The sequence below is a fragment of the Urocitellus parryii genome, chromosome 7, assembly GCF_045843805.1.
Source record: "Urocitellus parryii isolate mUroPar1 chromosome 7, mUroPar1.hap1, whole genome shotgun sequence".
In the NCBI taxonomy this organism is placed as follows: Eukaryota; Metazoa; Chordata; class Mammalia; order Rodentia; family Sciuridae; genus Urocitellus; species Urocitellus parryii.
In genome coordinates this window covers 177,799,197-177,823,655 of record NC_135537.1, presented here as the reverse complement: position 1 = coordinate 177,823,655, position 24,459 = coordinate 177,799,197, and the positions used below count along the sequence as shown (strand labels likewise).

The following is a 24,459-nucleotide window of genomic DNA, read 5'->3' as shown; positions in this document are numbered from 1 at the left end:
CCAGATCCACGATTCTTTTTAAAAATAGTTCCTGGATTATTTCAATTTACAGTGTTTTATGGCAGCTCCAAGATGTTGGCCTCACTTTATAAACTGAGGGACCCTCGAAATGAACTGGCCCAAGGTCACACAGCTAGCGAACTGAGGGCTAAACCCAGGGCTCAGGGCAAGCTGGTGTTTTCTCCATAGCCGCACTTGCCTCTGGATATCGGGTCTGGGGACACAGTCCCAGAGAGGGGAGAGAGGACCTGGGCACCCGGCGGGCCGGCAGGGAGGGGCCTGGAGGGGCCCGGAGGGGCGCGGGCGGCGGGCCGGGGCGGGGCGGAGGCGGCGGGCGGCGGCGAGCGCTCCGCCACAGTCGGCTGGCGAGCCCTGGGAGCCGGAGGCGCAGCCCAGCCCGGGACGGACCCCGGCGCCCAGCGGGTCTTGGGCTGGGCGCGGGGGCCGGCGGGACTCACCTGCCAGGCCGCGCTGCGGGCACTGGTCCCGCCGCGCCGGGCTCAGGCGCCCGCCGAGCTAGCAGCGAGCGCGCCAACGCGCCGGGGCCGTGGCGCCAGGACAGGCACCGCGCGGGAGGCGGCCGGCGCGGGCTCTGGGCGCGGGCGCAGCGCCCCTTCCCCCGGTGAGTGGCTGCCAGGGGCGCGGCGAGACGGGGGCGCCAACTTCGCCGCCAACTTGGGGCTGGACTCCGGCGCCGCGCGGGCAAGGACGGCGGAGACAGACGCGGGACACCCAGGGAGAGTCCGACAGCGCAGGGAGCCAGGGAGGGGCGACCGGGGGACAGGGACCCTCGGGAACGGGGCCTGGGGTTTGGACCCTGGCGGGCGGGCGGCGAAAAGGCGACGAAGACAAGCCGAGGAGACAGGGGACGCCAGGGAAGGACGCGGGCCAAGCTCCCAAGACGTTGGTCCCCGGGGTCTCCGAGCCCTCCTCCCCTTCTCCTAGCGTCGCGGTACCGGCGGGCAGTGAGTGGTGCGGGGATGTGTCAGTCTGGGCTGCAGAGTCCCCCAACTGTTGCTGCTGGAAGCCTCTGGGGCCAGGAGTCGGGTGGGGGCCGGGACCTGGGGCTGAGACTGGGTTGACTAGAGTGAGGGGGCTGGAGAGGGTGAGGACCCCAGAGGGTGAAAGGGGCTGTGGCAGCTTCAGGAGCCCATTCCTCTGGTTCCCCGTGTCTATGGGGCACCTGCTGTGGCATCTACCTTCCATTGTGAGACCCTTACCCCCTGTGATCCCCCTAGGCCCTCCCCTCTCAGCTCTCCCTCTTCTATGCCCTCAGAGAATCAGAGTGGGCTTCTGATGTGGTGGCATCTTCCAAAAACCCACCCTGATCCCTGGAGGACACAGCTAGGAGGACTCAAAAGAAGCGGTGGCGTAAGAGGGGTCTGGAGAGTCTGAGCCGGGCTGGCTGAGCCCTGGCTGCAGCGCCAGCGCACTTTGTTCCCCGGGGGATGGCTCTCAACCAGGATCCCCGACGGCTGGGAGGGGAAGTCTGAGCTTCCTGATGCCAAAGGCGGTGGGTACCTAAGCCTAGGATGGCAAGGCCAGGACCTGTGAAGGCACGGGCGGGCACCTTGCAGCCTGAAAATTCCCAGAGGTGTGTTTGGCTACCCTTCAAAGGTCCTGCTGGGTGAGTGGGCCAGAGGACCCCTGGGCTTGATGCTCAACCCATTTGTCCATCCCGGTTCCCTGCCCTGCTAGCCCAAGGAGACTTAGCACTCAGCCCCCCAGCCCTTGGATGGAGGCCTCATCCTCCATCCTGATCCTGGCCATGGAAAAAATCAAAGAAAGGACCTGATTTGAAGAGGGTGCCATCGTACTGGCTCTATTTCGGAACCAGTCCAGTTCCTAAACGAACCAGTGGCTCTGAACCTGTATCTAAATTCGGAAGAGTAAGAATGTGAAAGGGACAGGTAGGCAGGAAACCGGACTCCTGAGTTCGCTCCGGCCCCAGGGCGCCCTGGGCTGGGACCTGTCTCACAGCGCCGTCTCCAGGTCTGCTCCCCACCCCCATCGTGGGGCTTGAGATGGAGACCCAGCCCGGGGCACTGGGCTGGGGACCTTAAGGGCCAGGGACACCCACAAGGGGCAGGGGAGAGGCAGGGGGCGCCGAGTGCGTGGTGCCCAGTTTGGCCGCCAGGAGGCGTGGCGCGGGTCCCCGCGCCGGGAGTCACCGCTGGCGCCGCCGCATCGCGAGTGTCCTTGAGCCGCGGGTGACAGTGGCTCTTGCCGCTTGCGCCCCCTCCTCCCGCAGGGGCAGCCTGATGCCACGTTTCCTATGAATTATTTATCGCCGGCCTAAAAATACCCCGAACTTCACAGCCCGAGTGTAAGATTCCTGCCGAGGGGAGGGGGCGGGGTGCCCCCGGGGGCAGAGCGGGATCAGCTGGGAGGGGGCAGTTAGTCTTGGAGCAGCCAGAACTAGGTGCCCCGACAGTGGGGGCAAGATGGAGGGCCAGGCTCTCTCCTGGCGCCTGGGTTCAGATTTTAGCCAGGCAGAAGCGAGCCAGGGAGGGAGGGAGGGAAACCCGACGGCAACGGAGGGGCTTCCCCGCAAGGGCATTGGGTCCAGTGGGCAGGGCCTCTCTAGAGGGAGGAATGCGCACCGCGGATGGGTGGGGCCACCTCCTGGGGCCAGAGCTCCAGGCCTGCGAGAGGGGGAAGCCTTCAGTGTCCGCTGTGTGAGTGTGAGTACGTGAGGGTGTGTGGTGTGTGGTGTGTGGGCGTGCGTGTGCACATCCTTTTCGGAGAGCCTGTCCGAGGTATGGGGAGCCAGGAGAAGGGCAGGCATCTAGCATGTGGAAGCCTCAGGTAGGCCCCAGAGGACTACCTTGCCACCCTGTGCCCAGGGTTTTTAGGATACAGTGTTCAGCAAACATTAGTGGCCCTTAAGGAAAGGGGTGAGACCCAGAGTGGGTGGGCAGAGAGTCCCTGAGACAAGCCTCTGCCCTCCAGGGGCCCTCAGTCTACCTGCCGCAGGGCAGGATGGAAGGGCCATTGCAGAGGCCAAGCTCAGAGCTCCCAACCTGGAGAGGACCCAGAGGTTGTGTCTTCTCCCTCCAGGTCCAGAGTCTGATGGATCAAGGAAGGCAGGCACTGGCAGGAGCAGGATTTGGATTGGGCTCTGAAAGACAGTGGAATTTTGTCAGGAAGAGGACACTCCTGCCCAGGGAAGAGCAGGAACCAGGGCCTGGAGATGAGAACAGTGTGGGCTGCAGCCACTGGGCTGGCAGAGTTGGGGGATCCATGAGGGGGAAGACAGTAGGTTGGGGTCAGGATGTGGGGGACACTGTGCCCAAGACTAAGCTGTTTGGACTTCATTTGTGGGCACCGGGAGACAGTTGTCCTACTTGAGGAGGCACACAGGGGCCAGGGGAGAGTTTTGGCAGCCCAGTGGCACAGGCAGGTGGGTGGGAGGGAGGTGGAGAGGGGAGGTGGGAGGCTGGGGGAGGAGTGGCTGGGCTAGTGATGGCATGCCACTGGGCATGGCGGCCACCTGGTGAGGAGCCTGGAGCCCAAGCCTGCTTGAATCTGTCTGCCCGTTGCTTTGTGGGGCACAGAGTTGCCTGATGCCAGCTGTCCCTCATCTGAGACCCTCTGGCTGGAGGCACAACCTCCTTCCACTTCTCCTCTTCTCTGTTCCCCCCAGGAGGACATCTTGGAGAGGTTCTGGGGGCAGTGCCCCTTTAGGGTTAGGAGAGGACCTGAATCCTTTCTATAGATCACACTGTCTGAAAGAAATAAATAGGAGCACAGGTGTCATTTTAAAGTTTCTTATAGCCATATTTTCAAAAGTAAAAAAAAAGGTGAAATTAATTTTAATAGTGTATTTTGTTTAATTTAATATATCCAAATGTTATTTCAACATGTAATCAATATAAGACCATCAATGAGGTGGCTTTCATTTTTTTATGCTGTCTCCATACGCAGTGTGTATTTCACACTGCCAACATGCTGGGTTTGGATGAGAAACATTTCAGTACTCTACAGTTGCCTGGGGCTGGGGATACCATATTGGCCAGCACAAATTGAGGACTGAGAGCTCATTGTTGGGAGGTGGAAGTGGCAGGAGGGTTGAGGCTTCCTGAAAGCGGGCAACCTGTAGGGACTAGAGGCGTGGGCAGAGATGAGCACACTGGCCTTGTTAAGAAACAGAGAGCATGACAGCACGTGTGTGTGTGTGTGTGTGTGTGTGTGTGTGGTGCTGGGGATGGAACCCAGGCCCTTACCCATGCTAGGCAAGTGCTCCACCACTGAGCTCCAGCCCCAGGCATGACAGTGCCCTTTGCTGTCATGATTTTGCAATCCCAGATTGGTGTTAGCTTCAGCTACTACTAAGAATGTAAGATCCCATCCCAGACTCAAACAGGTCTCCAGACTGACATTTTCGCTAGTGCACCAGGAAACTGTACACATGGGAGATTTCAAGGGCACCAACATGAACCCAGTTTCCCTCCCGTGTCCCAAGTCATATCTTCCCAGCCTGAAATTCTACCACGTGGCGTTTTAGCTTAAAGCTCTGACTGTCGTTAAACTACATCTCCCTGGGGAATGATAATGCTTTGAGCTATTATCAGTCCCTTTTACCTTCATGTGCATGAGCTCGGGATCCTAAGCTAAGAGAAGGTCTTGCTGGGGAGGCAGAGCTTGGGGAGAGTAGGGAGGGCAGGGTATGGTGGGAAGGAAGGAAGTTTAGAAAAAAAGAGGCTGGAGGGGCTAACCGCAGACCTGCTTGCTGATTCTCCAGGTTGGACTCTGAGTTCCTGGAGAGCAGGGTCCACGTCTTACCCATATTGAAATTCTACCACTCAGTGTGGAGCTCTGTGCCCATGTCACATTTCTTATCTAAAGAGTCCTTTTGTGGTCTCCATTGGAGTGATCTGGTTGGCAACCCTGGAGAAAAGGGGTTTCCAGAATGTTCCTCTGTGGTCCTTGCACTCCTTCCTCCTCCTGTCTCCCTTAGAGAGAGCTGGAGGCCCACAAGGGCTGACCTGGGTGAGAAACTAGACTCTGGACAAAAGGAAGAGAGAAACTTGGTGATGGGCAGGCAGCAGGTGGCCCTGGAGGAAGTCTGATTTTCAAACGTGGTTTCTGGGGTGTTTGTAGCAGCTTTTTTTTTTTTTAAAGCTGCATTTTTGTTACAAAGATGTGCAAATTCTGTAGGGGGTACCTACCCCTCAGCACCCTGGCACCCTCCGTTCAGAAGTTGTTAGTGAAGGAGAGGAGGAGTTGTATGATGCCTTGGGGTCTCAGGTGCCCCCGCCCTGAACACTCAGTGCCACCACACTCATTCTGGGGACAGCTGCTCCCAACTGAACCCACGGTGGGAAGGGTGGTGATGATGTCCGATGTCCAGGAGGAGGAGTCTCCAGGAGGAGGGCCCTGGGGCTGGCTCCAAGGAAGCAGAACTCTGAGCAGTTGCAGCATCGTGGTAAGGGACAGATGGAAGAGCCAGTTTGGGCTTCAGGGAGGATGGGAGTGGGACATGGGGGTGTCACAGAGCTGCCTGCCTTCACTCAGTTGAGAGGCTGTCATCTACAGGATATGATTGCTAACGATAGCCAATAGTGTATTATCACATGTAAGCCCTCACTGCTGTGATTAGCTCAGGCAAGAAAACATGGCTCAGAGAGGCTAAGTGACTCTATCAAGATCACACAGCTAGTAAATGGCAGAAGTGGGACTTGAACGCTGGTCTGTCTGATTCAGATCCATGCTCTGAACACCAGACTAGCATTTTCAGTGCACCTTGCTAGGGCAGAGCCCCAATGGCTGGGCTTTAGAAGGCCTATAGGGGGCTGGAACGCCAGGCCCTCCCTCATCGCCCCTGGGCTCTCCCTGATCACAGGCTGTCAGGGAAGTGGTGGAGGCTTAGGAGCTGGCAGCTGGAAGGGGGAGCCGTCAGAGGCCTCTGGGGACTCATATTACTCTCTGCAGCTTGGCTCTTGGTCCCACTCCAAAATGACCATGAGAAGCAGGGACTCCTTTCTTACCAGGGGTGTTGTTCAATGGTAGGATGGAGGGTGACAAGCCCCTGTCCTGGTTCCTGTCCCAGCCCTGTCCCTCTGGGGATGCTCAGCTAACTGCTGTCTCTTTCTCTGTGTCTGTCTTTGTCTGTCTGTCTGTACCTCTCTTTATGGAGGGAGGTGTGCCCCTCTTCTCTTTCCTTTTTTGGATGTGTCCTCTGACCCTCACATCGTGTCTGTCTGTCCATCTGCCTCTCTCTGTGCATGTCCTGGTCTCTCCACAGGACCCTCTGGTGGACATGGGTGGGGCCCTGGGGCCAGCCCTGCTGCTCACCTCGCTCCTTGGTGCCTGGGCAGGGTCCGGCTTGGGGCAGGGCCAGCAGGCTATGACAGTGGCCGTGGTGTTTGGCAGCTCACAGCCGCCGCAGGCCCAGGCCCGTATCCGCCTCACCCCCCAGAACTTCTTGGACCTGCCTCTGGAGATACAGCCGCTCACCGTGGGAGTCAACAGCACCAACCCCAGCAGCCTTCTCACCCAGATCTGTGGGCTCCTGGGTGCTGCCCGGGTCCACGGCATCGTCTTTGAGGACAATGTGGGCACCGAGGCAGTGGCCCAGCTCCTGGACTTCGTCTCCTCCCAGACTCACGCGCCCATCCTCAGCATCAGCGGGGGCTCCACGGTGGTCCTCACCCCCAAGGTGCTGTCTGATCTCTTGTGCCTTCCTCCCTTCCAGCTTGGGACTGGGGACCAGGGCTGAATCTGGAGTGGGAAGGGGTAAAGTCCTGGAGGCCGGGACTGGGTGGGGTCGGCAAGGAGGCGACTTGAGGGAGTCGGGAGACTCTGGAAGGATAGTCCACATTCCAGAAGACCAACTTTCTGGGCTGCTGTCCCATTTGTGTCTGGATGGGGGTGGGCAGTGGCTGCCCTGTCTGGTCGGCTGCCTGCCTCTCAGCCCTCCCCTGTCTGGCTCCAGATGGGGGGTGGGGGGCAGGGACCAACCCGGGGATGGGATCTGACAAAGTGCCCCACTGGGCAATTAAAGTTACCCTCAGGGGATAGCATTCCAGGGACAGGTCACTGTCCAGGCATGGGGGGAGGAGAACCAATGCTGCCCTCACAAATGCGCTGTCCTCACAGTTTCCTGGGGAGAACATGTAAGCACACAGGCATCTGCAGGCCCTACCGGGGACAGCGTTCTGGAGAAAAACCATGAGATACTGTGAGGGAAGGGATGCTCAGGAGGCCCCTGTTTGAACAGTATTGGCCAGGGAAGGTCCCTTAAAAAGTGATGTCCACACTGAGACCTGGAGGCTGAGGGGAGTTGATCGCAGGAGCGGAGGTGAAGCTTGGAGCTTTGGAGGAGCAGAGAGAAGCCTGGAGGAAGAGGGGTCCAGGTCACAGGGGCTGGCATTTGGCCCACTGTATTGGGCCACCAAAGGTGCTGAGGGAAGAGGCTGATCTGATTTGCCTTCGTTTTATATTATGGAGAATTTGGAGTCTACACATGAGTCTAATGAATCCCCATTTACCTCTCACCCACCTTGGCCAGCCCACCCCAGACTCTCTCCCAACCACTCTCTCTCTCTTCTGGGTTAAAGTGAAGCAACGCCCAGACATCTTATGATTCCATCTATAAGCATTTTGGTTTGTATCTCTAGCAGATAACGGCTCTAAACAAATAAAGCTGCCATACATTATCATGTCTAAAAATTAATAAAAGTTCCTTAACATCACCAAATATCCAGCCGGTGTTCACACCTCCCCATTGTCTCATAAATGTCATAAATGTTTATTTTTAAGTCAGTCTGCTTGAATCAGAAGCCAAATTGGGTTCACACATGGGGATTGGTAGATATGGCTTCTAAATCTCAACCTCTAGGCTCCTCCTTCATCTCTCCCTCTCCCTTTTAATTGCAAGTCTGGGGGGAAACTGGGTTGCTTGGCCTGTGGTTTCCCCGTTTGTTTTTTTAAAATGTTGGCACTGTGGCAGTGCGCTGAAATCTCGAGAGACTACCTGTTAGGAGGGCGCTGCACTAGCCCAGGCGGCCAGCCACCAGGGCCTTGGGCTTTCCCGATGGCAGAGGCAGCGGGGAGTAGGAACGTTTTGGCCTCTGGCGCTCCCGGGAGGACGGTGCTGTCCCAGTTATCTCTGGTCCTGGCAGCAGCTCTCGGGATGGTGGTTCTCAGCCCTCACAGTGCTTGCAAAAAACCACAGATGCCCAGCGTCGCACCTTTGAGATTCGGATTTAGTTGTTCTGGGGCAGCGCTTCTCACAAGAGCGGGCTCGAGAAAAAACCCGAAGAGCGCGTTAAACATACAGATTCCAGGCGTCGTCCCCAGAGATTCTGATCCAGTCGGAGTGGGGTGCGGCCCGAGAATCTGCATTTCTAACAAGCTCCCAGGGGGTGCTGATGCTGCCGGTGTGGGGTCCAGCGTGGTCAGGTGGGGGCCCTAGGCATGCGTGTTTCACAAAGCTCCCCAGTTGACCCAGGGGACAGAGGGGTTAGGAGCCACTTGGAGCTTGAGGGAGGGAGGGAGGGAGGGAGAGAGGGAGGGAGGGAGGGAGGGAGCCGCTGTGCGCAGGAGGCGCTGGAGGGGCCAGAGTGGGTGGGGAAAGGGGCGCGAGGCGGGGCTCAGTCCGCCCAGCCCCGGCTCAGGCCCCGCCCCCGCCCCGCCCCCAGGAGCCGGGCTCCGCCTTCCTGCAGCTGGGCGTGTCGCTGGAGCAGCAGCTCCAGGTGCTCTTCAAGGTGCTGGAGGAGTACGACTGGAGCACGTTCGCCGTCATCACCAGCCTGCACCCCGGCCACGCGCTCTTCCTCGAGGGCGTGCGCGCCGTCGCCGACGCCAGCTACCTGAGCTGGCGGCTGCTCGAGGTGCTCACGCTGGAGCTGGGCCCCGGAGGGCCACGCGCGCGCACCCAGCGCCTGCTGCGCCAGCTCGACGCGCCGGTGCTGGTGGCCTACTGTTCGCGCGAGGAGGCAGAGGTGCTCTTTGCCGAGGCGGCGCAGGCCGGCCTGGTGGGGCCCGGCCACGTGTGGCTGGTGCCCAACCTGGCACTGGGCAGCACCGACGCGCCCCCTGCTGTCTTCCCTGTGGGCCTCATCAGCGTGGTCACCGAGAGCTGGCGCCTCAGCCTGCGCCAGAAGGTGCGCGACGGCGTTGCCATCCTGGCCCTGGGTGCCCACAGCTACTTGCGCCATCACGGCGCCCTGCCCGCACCTGCTGGGGACTGTCGCAGCCACCCTGGACCTGTCAGCCCTGCCCGGGAAGCCTTCTACAGGTGGGCACCTGCCCAGGCATGGGGGCGAGGGGTGGGGCACCTCAGGGAACCTGGGTGACAGTGAGCTTGGGCTCACTGGTTCTATCTCCCATAATTGTGTGCCCTAGGGCCAAGTTACCCCGCTTCTCTGGGTCCTCATCTGAGAAAACAGCAGGAGTCAGGGCGTGGGGAGGTATTACAGGAAAACGGAACAGTGCAGAGCCAGCAGAGCAGTGTGGCACACGTCTGCCATCTCCTCTGCTGGGGAGGCACCCACACAAGGCTCAGGGAAGGCTGGCAAGTTTGAGGTCAGCCTGGGCAACCTAGAGAGACCCTGTCTTCAAAATTAAAAAAAAAAATTTAAAAAGGACTGGGGATGCAGTTCGGTAGTAAAACACCCTTTGGTTTGTTCAACCCCAAATACTAAAGAAAACAACCCTCCAAAACAAACAAGCAACCCCCCCAAACCAGACACAAAACAATCACACAACAAGTCTAAATGTCTTCTATTGGGTGGTGAAACAGGAATGGGACGGTGGATGGGGTGGGCAGAGCCATAGGCTTGGGGGATGGGGACAGCCTGACACCTCTCCCCTGTTACAGGCACTTACTGAATGTCACCTGGGAGGGCCGAGACTTCTCCTTCAGCCCTGGTGGGTACCTGGTCCAGCCCACCATGGTTGTGATTGCCCTGAACCGGCACCGCCTCTGGGAGATGGTGAGAAGGGGGTGAGCCCAGGGACCCTTGGTCTTTTCTCATCTTGAGAGCCCAGCCCCGGTCAAGCCCACAGCTGAGCAAAGTCTCTTCTGTCCTTCCATAGCCCCTCATCCTTCTGGTCTCAGTTGGGACCTCCTACCCTAGGAAACCTTCCAGGTCCCCCAGACCCTGCTCTGGGCTGCATGACATGCTGGCTTCCCTCCACTACAAAGCGTATCAAGCACTTTTATCACACAGTCCTGCCCCAGGGGATTGACCCACGTGTGTGCCCGCCAGACAGTTGTGGAAACAAATAGAATACAGAGTCGTCCGTGCTGAGTAGAGCCATGTGCAAACCAGGATGGCAGTGGACAGGAGGAGCAGGACTAGTTCTGCCTTCGAAGGAGGAAACTAGGGAATACAGGACCCGGAGGTGGGCCACAGAGGGCTGGGCAGAAGCCCACCAGGAGGGGTCTAGCCTGGTACAGGCAGAAGGGCGTTTTAAAGTGATATGACTGAGGAAGTAGGATGGGGTGGTGGGACACGTGTGAAGGTCCTGGAGTGTCAGCTGAGGAGGAGAAGGGGACTGAGCATTGTGAGGCAGGGGCACAGGGCCTGAGGAGGGTGCCTGGGTGGCAGCAGCACAGGGACCAGGGCTGGGGGAGGCTCGGGAGCCAGCCTCTAGCCCATGCTTGGGCCCTGGCTCTGTCTCCTGTTCTCCAAATGCCTCTGCCCCAGCCCTGCCTCTGTCTCCCCCAAATGCCCCTAGAAAAGGGGCATTCTTGGCCCTGGGAGGCTGCACTAGGATGGGCACCTAGAGGGTGAGGGCAGTGGGGCTGAAGGTCCTGGACTGAGGCTGGTGGTCCTCCGCAGGTGGGGCGCTGGGATCATGGAGTCCTCTACATGAAGTACCCCGTATGGCCTCGCTATAGTGCCTCCCTGCAGCCTGTGGTGGACAGCCGGCACCTGACAGTGGCCACCCTGGAAGAGCGGCCCTTTGTCATTGTGGAGAGCCCTGACCCTGGCACCGGGGGCTGTGTACCCAACACTGTGCCCTGCCGCAGGCAAAGCAACCACACCTTCAGGTCTGGTGTGAGCTGGGGGCCAACACTGGAGGGTCAGCGGTTGCATGCCTTATGCCTGGGTGTGGGGAGGGTCTGCGGCCCAGGTGGGGTACTGACTCCTGGTGGTTTCTTGCGGTGGCGGCTGCAGCAGCGGTGACGCAGCCCCATACACCAAGCTCTGCTGCAAGGGCTTCTGCATCGATATCCTCAAGAAGCTAGCCAAGGTGGTCAAGTTCTCCTACGACCTGTACCTGGTGACCAATGGCAAGCACGGCAAGAGGGTGCGCGGCGTGTGGAACGGCATGATTGGGGAGGTAGGCCGGCCCCAGCCCACCCTGGGCCCACCCACCTACATACGGCCAGGCTCCATCAGCTCTCAGCCACCTCTGGTTGTCACAATAATGTGTGTGGCCATCACTGAAGGTTGAGCCCTGGGGACCCCAGGTGGGAACACAGGAGTCCACTGGTGGGGGCCAGAAGGGGTACCAGGCGGGGACTGGGGAGCATGCTCCAGCTCTCGGGAGCCCCTTCTTCAGTCCCCTCGTGGCCCCAGGTGTACTACAAGCGAGCAGACATGGCCATCGGCTCCCTCACCATCAATGAGGAGCGCTCCGAGATCGTGGACTTCTCCGTGCCCTTCGTGGAGACCGGCATCAGCGTGATGGTGGCTCGCAGCAATGGCACCGTCTCCCCCTCGGCCTTCCTGGGTGAGGCTCAGGCGGGCAGGGGTGGCTCTGGGGCAGAAGGGCCCATGGGGTGAGTGTCATGGGTGAGATGAGACATTTGGGCAGCTGGAAGGGACATCAATGCTGAGGGTGGGGGTAGGGAGAAGGGGTAGATGATGTGCCACTGTGAGGGACAGGGAACCATGGCCTCGGGGGAGTGGGAAGAAATGCTAACTTCTCACTGGGAGGCACCCTCTGTACCAGGTCCCACTAGGTGCCCAGGATACAGCCTGGTTCTTGCCTTCCTGAGTGTCCAGTTAGGAGTCAGGTGGGACTGGCAGCGCTAAGTGGCACAGAGAACTGTGAGGACAGGCAGGATGCTGAGGAGGGGCTGAGAGCTGTCCCGAGGAGAAGGAGTGAGGTCCCAGGTCACTCCTAAGCAGGAGTGAAGTCTCAGCTCTGCCCTTCCTGCTGGGTGGTCTTAGGCAAGTCACTGAACCTCTCTGAGTGGGTTCCTTAGCCACAGGGAGAAAAAATCTGACTTCCTAGAGGTGTCTTCATGGCAAAAGAGCAGGTACTCTTCGGTGGTAACGATCGCTTTTCAAGGAGGCGTAGACCTGGGTCCTTCCCTCCAGTGCCCTGAGCTTGGTTTCCATGTCAGTAGAATGAGGATTGGAAATTGGCCTTGGAGACTCTGATTCCAGGTAGAAAGACCAGGTCATCCCTGCCGGGCCAGGCAGGGGACGTGAGGCCAAAGGAAGGCTCCTGAGGGTGGGCCATGTGAGCTTGTAGGGACAGAGGGAAGGGAGAGGCTGACCTCCCTTGGGGTCTCTCCTGGGACTCTGCTGCTCAGAGTCAGGGTTAGAGGTCACCTTGGCTCCATCCGCAGGGATGGTGGGCCCCTGCTTTGACCAGATGGACCCACCAATCTCCACCAGGTGGGGGCTGAGGGAGGCAGTTCTGAGGTGTGAGTCTCCTCCCTCTGTCTCCAGAGCCCTATAGCCCCGCAGTGTGGGTGATGATGTTTGTCATGTGTCTCACCGTGGTGGCCATCACTGTCTTCATGTTCGAGTACTTCAGCCCCGTCAGCTACAACCAGAACCTCACCAAGGGCAAGAGTAAGCTGTCTGTTGCCTGGGCCTGGGGGCAGGGGGTGGGCAGTGATGGGGTCCAGGCTGGGGCCCAGACAGAAGCCCTTTGGTGGTGGGCAAGAAGAGTCCCAGCATCCACCCTCCTCCCCAGAGCCCGGGGGCCCGTCCTTCACCATCGGCAAGTCTGTGTGGCTGCTGTGGGCACTGGTGTTCAACAACTCGGTGCCCATCGAGAACCCCCGAGGCACCACCAGCAAGATCATGGTCCTGGTGTGGGCCTTCTTCGCCGTCATCTTCCTCGCCAGCTACACTGCAAACCTGGCCGCCTTCATGATCCAGGAGCAGTACATCGACACTGTGTCAGGCCTCAGTGACAAAAAGGTTCTGGGGCCACGGCCAGTGGAGGTGGTGGTGGGGACACCAAGGGTGGGGACAGGCCGTGGGAGGGTGGATATAGGATGATCAGAGTGTGGGGAATTTGAACTGGAGGCCAGAGAAGGACGATGTGGGGTAGTGAGGGGGTGGAAATGGGCAGTGACCATTCAAGTCCAGCGGTGGAGTGGCTTTGGGTAAGTCTCACGCCATCTTGGGCCTCAGATTCTCCATTTGTAAAATATACACGCAGCCTGGACTGTGTCTCAGGTCCTTCTGCTCTGACTATGCAAGTCCAGCTATGCAGCTGGGCTCTGGGGCTGGCATTTGGGGCTCTGGTGCCTGGGACGTTGGATGAAGTGGTAGAGATGGCTGCTTCCTCCACCTGCAGTTTCAGAGGCCTCAGGATCAGTACCCGCCCTTCCGCTTTGGCACAGTGCCCAATGGCAGCACAGAGCGGAACATCCGCAGCAACTACCGGGACATGCACACCCACATGGTCAAGTTCAACCAGCGATCAGTGGAGGATGCGCTCACCAGCCTCAAGATGGGGTGGGTCCCCAGCCCTGCACTCACCCTCTGTCGCCAGCCACATGTCTCCCCAGTGACAGTCTTAGCTCCATCCCTTCCTGAGAGGACCAAGGTGGGGACAGTGGGGCTGGGTTATCCCGCAGGGCTTCTGGGAAAGGGGGAAAGGGTATGGGGCAGAGCAGAGCTGGAATGGAAATGGAGGCCCACCATGTTCCAGACACACAGCTGTGTTGCTGAGCAGAGTTCAGCCTTGGCCTGACATGGTGGTGGTTGTCTTTCGCTGGGTCTTAGAGACATGTAGAGGTTGGGCAGGGGAAGGGGCATGTCCTCTGGGGACACAGTTCCCGGGCTTCTCTGAGGAGGAAGGTGGGAGTGGTCCTTGCAAAAGCAACAGAGAAGGCTCTGCCCACCTGTCCCTCTGGTGGTACCCAACAATCTCAGGTGTTCAGACCCCCGCCAGGCCCCAGGTTCAATGCCCCCTCCCACCTGTATGGTCCCTGGCCCTGAGGGCTCAGCTTATCCCCAGGAAGTTGGACGCCTTCATCTATGATGCTGCTGTCCTCAACTACATGGCGGGCAAGGATGAAGGCTGCAAGCTGGTCACCATTGGATCTGGCAAAGTCTTTGCTACCACTGGCTATGGTATCGCCATGCAGAAGGACTCCCACTGGAAGCGGGCCATAGACCTGGCACTCCTGCAGTTCCTGGGGGATGGTGGGTGCTGCCATTGCTGGGGGCTGGGGTGGTCCCAGGGTATCTCGACTACCACTTTGTGTGCCCACAGCCTATGGGAAGGAAGAGGCTCTGGGGGTGAGGTTGGGGCAGTAGGGGAGCAGGTATTAGGAGCGCTGCATGAAGACCTGGAGAAGGGATGGGCTTGTAGGAAGGAGCAAGAACCAGAACTGGGGAGTCCCCCAAAGGGCAGGGATGGCAAGGAAGGCGTTGGGCCACACAGGGGGTTGCGGGTGGCTGAACTTTCTTTTTCTCCAGGACCCCTCCCATGATTTTTCCCAGATGAGCACCTCCTTTGCAGTTTGGTCTCCCCATTTCCATCCTGAGATTACCTGGGGTAGTCCAGAACCAGGGCTAGGCTAGCTCCGGGAACAGGGGTTCACATGTGCCCGCCCCAACCCCAGGGAGTATTGAGAGGAGCCCCATCCTGATTAAGTAATGCTCTCCTTATTTTGTGGTGCTTGTGGTCTCCAAGGGGCCCAGCTCCATACTCAGTGTGCAGAGGGTAAAGTGTACAATGGCGAGTGAACAACAAATGAAGGGATGCTAAACTTGACCCAGTCAAACAAGCCTTTCCTGGGCACGTGGGTGGTCTTTGCTGGGGGCGAGCAGGTGGCCCACAGCTTCTGCTTTGCTTTCTTTTGTTTTGGCTAACACTGCCCCCATCTCACTTGAGTGGTCCCACTTGAGAAATAAGGGGGTGGTATCCTGTCCCCAGACCCCTCCTCCATCCAGGCACGGGTTGAGTGTTGTTAGTGGGTCCATTATGATTGGCTCCTGAGCCAGGTGCATCCCCTTCCCTAGGAGAGACCCAGAAACTGGAGACAGTATGGCTCTCAGGGATCTGCCACAATGAGAAGAATGAAGTGATGAGCAGCAAGCTGGACATTGACAATATGGCTGGGGTCTTCTACATGCTGCTGGTGGCCATGGGGCTGGCCCTCCTGGTCTTCGCCTGGGAGCACCTGGTCTACTGGAAGCTGCGTCACTCAGTGCCCAACACATCCCAGCTGGACTTCCTGCTGGCTTTCAGCAGGGTAGGTGCCTGGGGTACTAACTAACCAGTTAAGTCAGAGCTGGCCATGGCCCCATTTACAGATGTGCAAACCAAGGTCCTGGGAGGTGGCTGGTTTGCCAGCACCACTGGGGTTGGAACCCTCCAGCACCATTTACTAGATAGTGTGATTGATTAGAATTGGCTTCTGGAGGTTCAGACATCAAATTCATCTGAAAAGCAGCACAGAGCCTGGCACATAGGGGACGCCTAACAAATGGTTGCTTCCGGGGACTTGAAGGCCATCAGGCTTGGGGCAGGGCAAGGACAGTGGAGGGTCTTCACGGGGGAGAGGGCGCTGTTCACAGCCTGCCTTTCCTCCTATCCAGGGCATCTACAGCTGCTTCAGTGGGGTGCAGAGCCTGGCCAGCCCCGCAAGGCCGCCCAGCCCAGACCTCACGGCCGGCTCGGCCCAGGCCAGCGTGCTCAAAATGCTGCAGGCGGCGCGCGACATGGTGACCACGGCGGGCGTGAGCAGCTCCCTGGACCGCGCCACGCGCACCATCGAGAGCTGGGGCAGCAGCCGCCACGCGCCCCCGCCCGCCTGCCCCGGGCCCGGCCCGCGACCGCAGGCCCCCGGCCCGCCCCCCGAGCCCAACCCCAGGGGCTGGGGGCCGCCGGGCGGGGGCCGTGCTGCGCTGGTCCGCAGGGCCCCGCAGCCCTCCGGCCGGCCGCCGACGCCCCGGCCGCCTCTGCTCGACATCTCCCAGGCCTCGAACCCGCCTGCCTGGGAGGCGCGGTGGCGGCTCTGCGCCGGGCCCCACGGGCGGCACCTCTCGGCTTCCGAGCAGTGCGCGCTCTCAGAGCGCCCCCTGTGCCCTGGGCACTGTCACTACAGCTCCTTCCCCCGAGCCGACCGGTCCGGACGCCCCTTCCTCCCTCTCTTCCCGGAGCCCCCAGAGCCGGACGACCTGCCGCTGCTGGGGCCAGAGCAGCTGGCCCAGCGGGAAGCCCTGCTGCGCGCAGCCTGGGCCCGGAACCCACTCCCGCGCCACGCTTCTCTGCCCAGCTCGGTGGCCGAGGCCTTCACTCGGCCTGGCTTGCTGCCTGCCAGGTACACCGGCCACGCTTGCTCCTGCTCCAACAGCCGGCCGGCCTGCAGGCACTTGGCGCAGGCACAGTCGATGCGGCTGCCCTCTTACCCGGAGGCCTGCAGGCAGGGCGAGCCAGCAGGGGTCCTCGCCTGGCAGCCCAGACAGCACGTCTGCCTGCACGCCCATGCCCACCTGCCATTTTGCTGGGGGGCTGTCTGCCCTCATTTTCCACCCTGCGCCAGTCATGGCCCTTGGCTTCCTGGGTCCTGGGGGCCTCCAGTGAACAGGGGCAGGACCTTGGGACTGAGCACGGGTTACAGGGACAGTGGGGTGCTGGAAGAGGTCAGCAGGGGAGCCTGTGGGACCAAAGGCTCCCGAAGACCCTGCACCTGGAGGCGGATCTCAAGCCTGGAGTCAGAAGTGTGAGGTAGTTCTGGTTCCTGTTGGGCTGGATTCTCTGCTTGGCACTGTCAGGGATAGGGACAGGCAGACTTGGGCTTTCCTGGCTTCTGCAACCATATGCTGGCCAGGGGCCCCAGTGGCAGATGATTCTTCCATGGCCAGCTCAGTGACCTCGGCAGGCTTTGGCTGTGTCCTCATCACGCAAAGCCCCATCCATCCAGCACGTGTCACAGGGAGCAGGGCTATTGAGGGTGTCTCTGCCCTGGTGTTAGTCTGGCCCTGGTCGTGGCTGCTGTGGCCTTGGTGTGAGGGCACGGAGGCTAGACCTGGGGGTGGGGCAGGGCCATCCTGCTCCTTGCTCCACCTGACTGGAGTTTCTAAGTACGGAGACATTAAACCAACCTCTTACAACTCACTGCGCCTGGCTGCTCATTCTGCATCCTGAAAGGGGCATCACAACCTGTCGGCAACAGGAGCATCGTGGGAATATCCAGATATTCAATCTTCAGACAGGGCATCTTCTGGGAGCAAGTGGGCAGCTCACTCTGGGGGACTCTTAGGAGTGTCTGGGGAGGATGTGGGGAGAAGGTGAGGCTGAGGGATGGGCTCCAGGCCACAGAAGCCACTCGGTATTCAGTGCCAACTCAATCTACCCTGGTGCCAGATGTGACAAATGTGATCAGCATGGGGGCGCTGGTGGTGATGGATGGAATTCAATCTTCAGTCTCCTTGAAAAGGGAGGCCCAGACCAGGGACTGCAGGTGTCTCGCCGAGACAGGGACCACCTGGGAGCCTGACAGTGTCAGGGTGGGAAGACAGCGGAAGGTCTGCTGGGAGCCTGCCAGGCTTGCCTGGCCCTTGGCCGGCTGCATGGGCTCTGTGGGCTCTGAAGCCTGGCCTGGCTGGCATCCGGGGCCAGGTGAGGCTCGGTCTTCCAGGTGCCAGGACTTCTCAGGTAGGAGAATTTGCCCACTGTTCCATCCGCTCATCCTCCCTCTGGGGTTCTCAGCTGACCTCCTTTCTCTGTCACACCATTTGCCCTGGGCCATGTGAAAAGATGGCTCTTGTTATATCCTTTGGTGTTTTCACATCTGCAACTACATTTATCCCCCTCAATGACTGAAGTGAGCAAGGAATCCTCCTTCCATTTGTTCCACAAACATGGTGGGCACTATCAATTCTGTCAAACCCTTTCCTGATTGTCCTTAACAGGTTGGGTGGGGGCCAAGCAGATTTGTCCACATGACAAAGAGACACAGACTTGCCTGGCTCCCTTTCTCTCTGCCCAGTGCCCTTCCTGGGGAGTCAGGTAGGGTGGGGGAGAAAGTTCTCAAAAGGTTTGGCGTGATGTCCCAGCTGGTGCCAAGGAAGCAGGGTTCCCTCTTCAGTCTCCAAAGAGAGGTCTGGGTAGAGGCCATGAGAATTGACCTTTTGGTTTGGTTTTAGAGGTGGGAGCCGTTGAGATATAGTAGGGTGGGATACATCTCCATTTGTGGCTAGAGTCTGACCACCCCAAGAGTAGGTGGCCCTCCTACATTACAGTCAAGTTCACCTTCTCTGCCCTATGGATGTTCTTGGGCTGGAGCCAGAATCAGACAGGTAGGGGGTGTGAATCTAGGTGAGTGCTCTGGAAGGGAGCTTGACCTTGGCCACAGCCGCGGTAGTGAGAGGGTTAACAGTAGGCTACCAATCCCTGAGTGGGACCCCACATTTTCCCTGAGTCAGGATTTGGTGCAGCCCTGGGGGAGACTGTGGCAGTGGGGCCAGGGACAGGGCGAGGCCGGGCTGCTCTGCTCATTGCCCAAGATCATTAATAATCAAGGACTGGAAAGATAATTAAGAGCCAACCGTGGAGCCGAGCCTGCTGCTGGCTGGGAGGAGGGGCCGCTCCTGCTCGCCCGGCCAGGCACTGGCTGCCATCTAGGAACATGAGTGGGGGACACAGTCCCTGGGAAGGGGATGTGGTTCAGGGCCGGTGTCCTTCCTCTCCAAGTGGAGGCAGAAAGCCTGGGGGTGGGGAAGGGAGGAAGCAAGGCCTTGGATGGGAAAGCATCCGAAACCAGGGCCCCATGACCACACACCAAAGCTGCTTTTCTGTTTGGTGGGACCCAGGAAGAGAGAGGCCCAGCCACAGTCACAGGGAATTCTGACCTGCTTCCCTCCTGCAGTTGTCCTGGATGTATTTCCCTTGGTCTTTAGCCCAGTGCTCACATCTACCCCCAGGGTGGGGGACAAAGTTCACAAAAGGGTGGGCATGATATCCCAGACCAGGCCCCTCCAGCCTCGCCTGCCTGCTCTTTGAAAGGGGAGGTGTGCAGGTCTCCCAGAGGACTGGGGAACCAGAGCCAATCCTTTCCTCCCCCCAAGTCCTCTAGACCCTGAAGAATCGTTTCCTGACTGAGTACTGCAGGCAACGGCCATCACACGCCACCATCTCTTTAGAAGGCTATGAAACCAATTAGATACCTGAAGTCTTAAATTTGAGTCCCAGGTCTTGGGCTGTGAGCGCAGTTACGGCTGGTGAGTGACACAGGAGGTAACGGGCATCAGTAAACAGCAGCTTTATTGAGCAGGTTCTGGGCTCAGTCCTTAATTTTCCAGGACCCATCCGTCATATAGGTAGTTACCCCACTTGGCAAAGGAGGCTCCAAGAAGTACTTAGCACTGTGACAGACACATGGCCGGCCCTCTGTACAGGTCACTTCTCCCTTTCTCCAGTATGAGGTTGACACTGCCAGCCCCAGCCCCAGGGAAGAGGGGTGGCAGGGTTCTCCTGTAGCTCTGGATCTTGGTCTAAGGGCCAGATTTTCAGTGGCCCTTGGCATGAGTCAGCCTTGCTAGGGCCTCTGACCCCTAAGCGGGCTCAAATCTCAGCTTTCTACTCCCCGGGGCCTGGCACAGCTGCCACTTTCCCTCTGCTGGCGGCCTGGCCGCTCCTCACCACTCTGGTGTCAGCCTGTTGCCAGGGCTGCTCCTGGCCCCATGTGGTGAGCACAGATGTGTGGCCTGGGGCCTGGACCGGGGCCCACTGCTACCTTCCACAACTCAGCAGTGCCTCAGCCTGTCACCTGCCATCTGCCCCATCTACAAGCCCACAGCCGCCTCTCTGGCCTCAGGTGAGGAACAGCCAGAGGGCTGGCAGCAGGCGCCAGTGCTCAGGTGGGCCTGGCGCCTTGGCAGGGAACAAGCGAAGATTGTCTTCTCCCACCTTGACCTGACTTGCCCTTGGGGCTGCTCTGGGTGGATGAGACAGGTAGAGGCTGCTGTGTTTAAAACTGCCACGACACTTGTATCTTGTGCCAGGCTGACATCCAGCTGGCATCCCTGTTCTCCTCACCCGTGACCCCTAGAGCCCCTCTGCAAACGGAAACTATGACCCAACTTGCTTCAAACATTGATATAAAAACTCACAATTGTGCTTGATGCACGTGGTGAGCAGCATCACTTCGGGATGTCTAGCTGCTAGGGTCTTTCATCCCTTGTCCTGAATCCACCCAGCCATCAGTGGAGAGGAAGGTGACCTCATCTGACTTCTCCCGAGGCAGGTGGCAACGAAGGTGCAGAGCAACCAGACAGTGGGGAGGGTCCCTGCGTGGCATCTGTGACTCCCGGTCACTTCAGGTCAATTCCCTCCAGGGCTGGGGCAGCTGGGGCAGCTGGGGCTCAGAGGAGGAGGGGAATGCAGCCACCAGACTCCACTGCTGTGTGTGGCTCCAGATTGTCACATAAATCAACCTGGGCTTTATGATGCTAATAAATTTGCTTCCAAAATTTGGTTTGGAGCCCGGGGGCAGCAGGATGATTTAATTTGCTTTGTCCTTAAGCAAGAGGGAGTGTAATTGGAGAAGGTAAGTACAGATGTTTTAATTGAGTTCTCAGCAAACAGCAGGCAGCTTCAGGGAGGGCCTAGCACAGGGCATGGGCAGCTCTTCCTTATACGTGGCCTCACTACCCTGGCACCAGCTGGCTTGGCCCGCCCCAGGGCAGGGTCTCCTGGGAAGATACCACCATAGCAGGTGGGGAGGAGCAGATGTTTTTCACACGGATGGAAGACGATGGCTTATGGGGGCAGGTGCAAGAACTGCCCACATGCGACAGTGGCGAGAAAGCAGAGTGAGGCCAATTTATGACTCAGGGGTTCTCAGGGGCAGGGGTGCCAGGGCCAGAAGCAGAGCGGTGCTGCCTGCAGACCCACATTCCCTGGGCCCCAGGGTGTACCGTCAAACGTCAGAGAGCGACACACACACAGAGGAGGAGGGGGCGAGGGTTCCCTCACAAGGGCTAAGCAAGGCACTGAAATCAAGAGGGTGGGGTAGGGGCCTGAGTTCCCCATTCCCCAGAGAGGCAGCTCCCTGGCAGGCTGCTCTGCGCTCTAGGACAATGGGACCAGGCCCAGGGCTGGGGACAAGCCAGGGTCAGGAAGGATCCCCAGGGCCTGAAGCAGAAGGCACATTGAAAATGCAGAGTTCAACAGAGTCATCTGTTTCCAAGGTGGCCTGCCCAGCAGGTGCAGGCATGATTAGGTGGAGGTGGCTGCAAGCCTGGCCTCCTTCCACAAGAACGGGCAGGTATCTCTTCCTACCCTACGGAACTCAGGGGCAGGAGGAGTGCCACGCTGAGCACCCGTGGCCAGACTCTGGAGGGAGCACCCTTGTGTGGACTGGAGCAAGGCAGCTGCTGCCTGCTGGCCTGGCCGTCCGTGGTGGGAACCACGAAGCCCTCTCCACGCCTCATGCCCAGGGCAGCCCCCTATACTGCAGGGGGCCCAGAGGGCTCCAGGGGTAGTCAGGGGCCAAAGAGCCCCTACCAGGAAGCACAGGCGAAGGACTTTAAACCCAGCTTCTAGGCTGCCGCGTGCCCTGGGAAGGGATGTGCCATTGGCGCAGTGCCCCAGAGATGGCGGCCACAGCAAGGGCCCTCACAGCTCTGGCTCAGGGACCCTGGTGCCAGTTAGCACTTCCCATTCTTGTCACTAGGAGTGGCACTTAGCGACTCTCAGGCCTGGCAGAGAGTTGGGTGCTGCCTGCCAGAGGCAGGCCAGGTTAGAGGACCAGGGCCTGAGACTTGTCTCTGAAGGGACAGCAGCTGCTAGTAGACAGGCAAGGACGCAGGAAGGGGCTGGGGAGGGCGGAGGAGGGGACACGGGGTCTGGTATAAATAGCAGCAGTGCCAGCACTGCATGTGCCACCACATGAGGGAGGAGCCTGCCTCCAACGGCTGGAGGGGGCAGCAGTGTGACTGGGACCATCCTGAAACCTGAGAGCAGCTGCTGCTGCCCTAGGCAGGGGCATGGCAGGGAGTTGCTCCAGGGGACCAGGCCCTCCAGGGGACCAGGCCAGCACAGACTAGATAGGGCCCTGGGTCAGGAGGAGACCCCCAGTTGGAGATGCAGAGGTGCCCTCTGAGCGCCCCTGTCCTCCTGCCCATGAAGCCCTGGGTGGCAACGAAAATCTTGCTCTACAGCGGCGAGGCCGTGGTGGGGCCCCTGGCCGTCTTGTCACCAGGCACACCCTGCCATCAGAGCTTGGTCTCACTGAGAACAATGTTGGCTGTGACGAAGAAGAAGCAGGAGAAAGCCCAGAGCAGCACGAAGCCCACCCAGAAGGTGTGGTGGAACGGGGACCTGTGCTTGTTGACGGTCCCGTAGCCGAAAGTCACCTGGGTGTCCTTGCGGCAGTGGTACACCAGGAAGGCAGGGATGACGAACTGGATGCCAGTGCCTGCGTAGGCCCCCGTGATGCCCACCAGGGACTCCAGGTCATGTGTGCAGAAGGCCACCAGCACGGGTGGCACCAGGGTGATGGTGGGGAAGACCACGCGGTCCACCACCCAGGGGTACGTGCCGCCCTCGCGGTGGAAGAGCGTCTTCCAGTTGTTGCGCAGAGTCACGGCGATGATGGGGAAGTTGGTGCTGATGGTGAAGACGGGGAAGAGGCCCAGGAAGAGGCGCACGGCAGCCAGACCCACGACGTCGCAGCGCGCAAAGTTGAGGGTGTACATGTCCATGAGGCTGTCGCCACGGAAGCAGAAGATGGCGGTGAAGGAGAGGAGGCCGTAGAAGGCCAGGATCAGCACGTAGTCCAGGAACACCAGTCGTGTGAGGTAGCGCTTGGAGGAGACGGGGGTGACGAGGGACGGCAGGGAGTGCTGGCACATGAAGGAGTAGACGCACACCCCCAACAGGTTCCGGAGCCCTGAGGGGTCGGCCAGGGGCGGGTGCCCCTCTCCTTGGCCCTTTCCGATGCGGACCAAGGCCAGCACAATCATGATGGCGAAAGCTGGAAGACAAGATGGGAGTGAGCCACGGCATGGGACAGTCCCCTACCTGGGACTCTGTAGCCTGGGGACCTGTGGGGGGGGCGCTAGAAAGAACCCACAAGAAAGAACCTTTAAATCCAGATTCATGCGACCCAAAGCCACATTGTGGGGCAGGTCAACATGGCTACTAGAGCTTACGAATGCCCCACTGCCCCTCTCTACACCCTGTGCCCTCTGCCCAGTGTGGGGGTGTCTGGTCATGATTCAGAGCAGTGCTATGCTAGGGTGTCAGCAGGGTGGCCCTGTCCCCTTCCTGGCAGGGAGCAGGCTGGCAGCACACCTGTTCCTTCGCCCTCTCCTGGTTTAAAGGGTGCGCCCGGGGAGCCGACGGCGAGTGCAGGGCAGAAGGGACACAGCATTTGGAAGGAAGCGTCCTCCCAGGCTTGGGGCAAAAAGGCAGGAATGCCAGGTGCAGATGTGGAGGCAGCACCTACAGCAGGCGGGAAGTGGCCAGCTGTCACACTAGGGAAGAAATAACACCAGGGGGCAACACTGGGACTACTGAGTCCTGAGCTGCTGGCACCGAGGCTGGTGGCCCAGCTAGTGGACAGATTTGCTGCAAAAGTAGGAGGACCTGTGACCCTGCCTGTCTAGAGCAATCAGGCCTCTATCACTGCCCAAGACCGGGCTGCCTCACACAGAGGCACTGCAGACCAGCTCACCAGCCTGTCCTCTGCCACCTGAATGCCTTGGAGGTGGCGCAGCAGAGCACCTGCACACAGCAGAGTTCAGGAAGAACTGAGCCATCATCAGAGAGCGTTCCTGGCACTCTGAAAATACAGGACTTCTAGATCTTTCTGCAACCCTCTGGCTTCTGTACCTGCTCTATGGATCACTTAGAACTGGCCCTGTTAGCTACTTAACAACCCGGAGACGACCAGTGTCCCCGTCTCCCGTCTGAAGTTTATAACCCCTGCTGTCCCTGTCCAGAGCAGACCTGACAGCCCCTCTAGCCTCGCCCAGGTCCCTCAGATAACCATGGGGACACGGGTGAATGTGAAGCGAGACTCAGAAGAGGCCAGTGTGGCGCTTGGCCACTCCTGACAGCCAGTCCCTCAGAGGCTCAGGCTCCTCCCGGGGAGAGGCTGTTCTGCTGAGACCCACAGGAGGCCAGGCCAGTGTCTTCCCACACAATGCACTGGGGAGTGGGGTGGGGTCATCTATGACTTTAATCAGAACTGCCTGACACTGTTGGGGCCAGGAGGGGTGGCAGAGGGAAGGGGAGTGCAGGAACAGGCCTGAGAAGATTGCCAATAAAGAAGATGATTTGTTTCCG

General features: G+C 59.4%; 2 protein-coding genes across 6 annotated transcripts in view; one reads left to right on the top strand and one right to left on the bottom strand.

The window, feature by feature from the left end:
- The first annotated feature begins 6,262 nt into the window (after positions 1 to 6,262).
- Grin2c (glutamate ionotropic receptor NMDA type subunit 2C) lies at positions 6,263 to 16,889 on the top strand. 3 transcript variants are annotated; one of them, XM_026404838.2, is made up of 13 exons: positions 6,263 to 6,661; positions 8,646 to 9,244; positions 9,827 to 9,941; positions 10,794 to 11,005; positions 11,133 to 11,298; positions 11,538 to 11,691; positions 12,642 to 12,767; positions 12,892 to 13,121; positions 13,504 to 13,664; positions 14,170 to 14,357; positions 15,180 to 15,412; positions 15,759 to 16,322; positions 16,404 to 16,889. In XM_026404838.2, the coding sequence occupies exons 1-13, from the start codon at positions 6,263 to 6,265 to the stop codon at positions 16,887 to 16,889; spliced, it is 3,633 nt and encodes a 1,210-aa protein (XP_026260623.2). The 3 variants fall into 3 exon arrangements, with proteins under 3 accessions (XP_026260623.2, XP_077657065.1, XP_077657064.1); XM_077800939.1 differs by having other exon boundaries at positions 15,759 to 16,889; XM_077800938.1 differs by having other exon boundaries at positions 14,152 to 14,357; positions 15,759 to 16,889.
- A 4,024-nt stretch (positions 16,890 to 20,913) lies between these two features.
- The window catches only part of Slc38a12 (solute carrier family 38 member 12), a 50,680-nt gene continuing 47,134 nt past the window's right edge, over positions 20,914 to 24,459 (bottom strand). For all 3 annotated transcript variants that reach the window (XM_026404878.2, XM_026404877.2, XM_026404879.2), the window contains exon 10: positions 20,914 to 23,143. In XM_026404878.2, the coding sequence (XP_026260663.1) occupies positions 22,383 to 23,143 (761 nt within the window). In that variant the 3' untranslated portion in view covers positions 20,914 to 22,382. The remainder of the gene's footprint in view (positions 23,144 to 24,459) is intronic.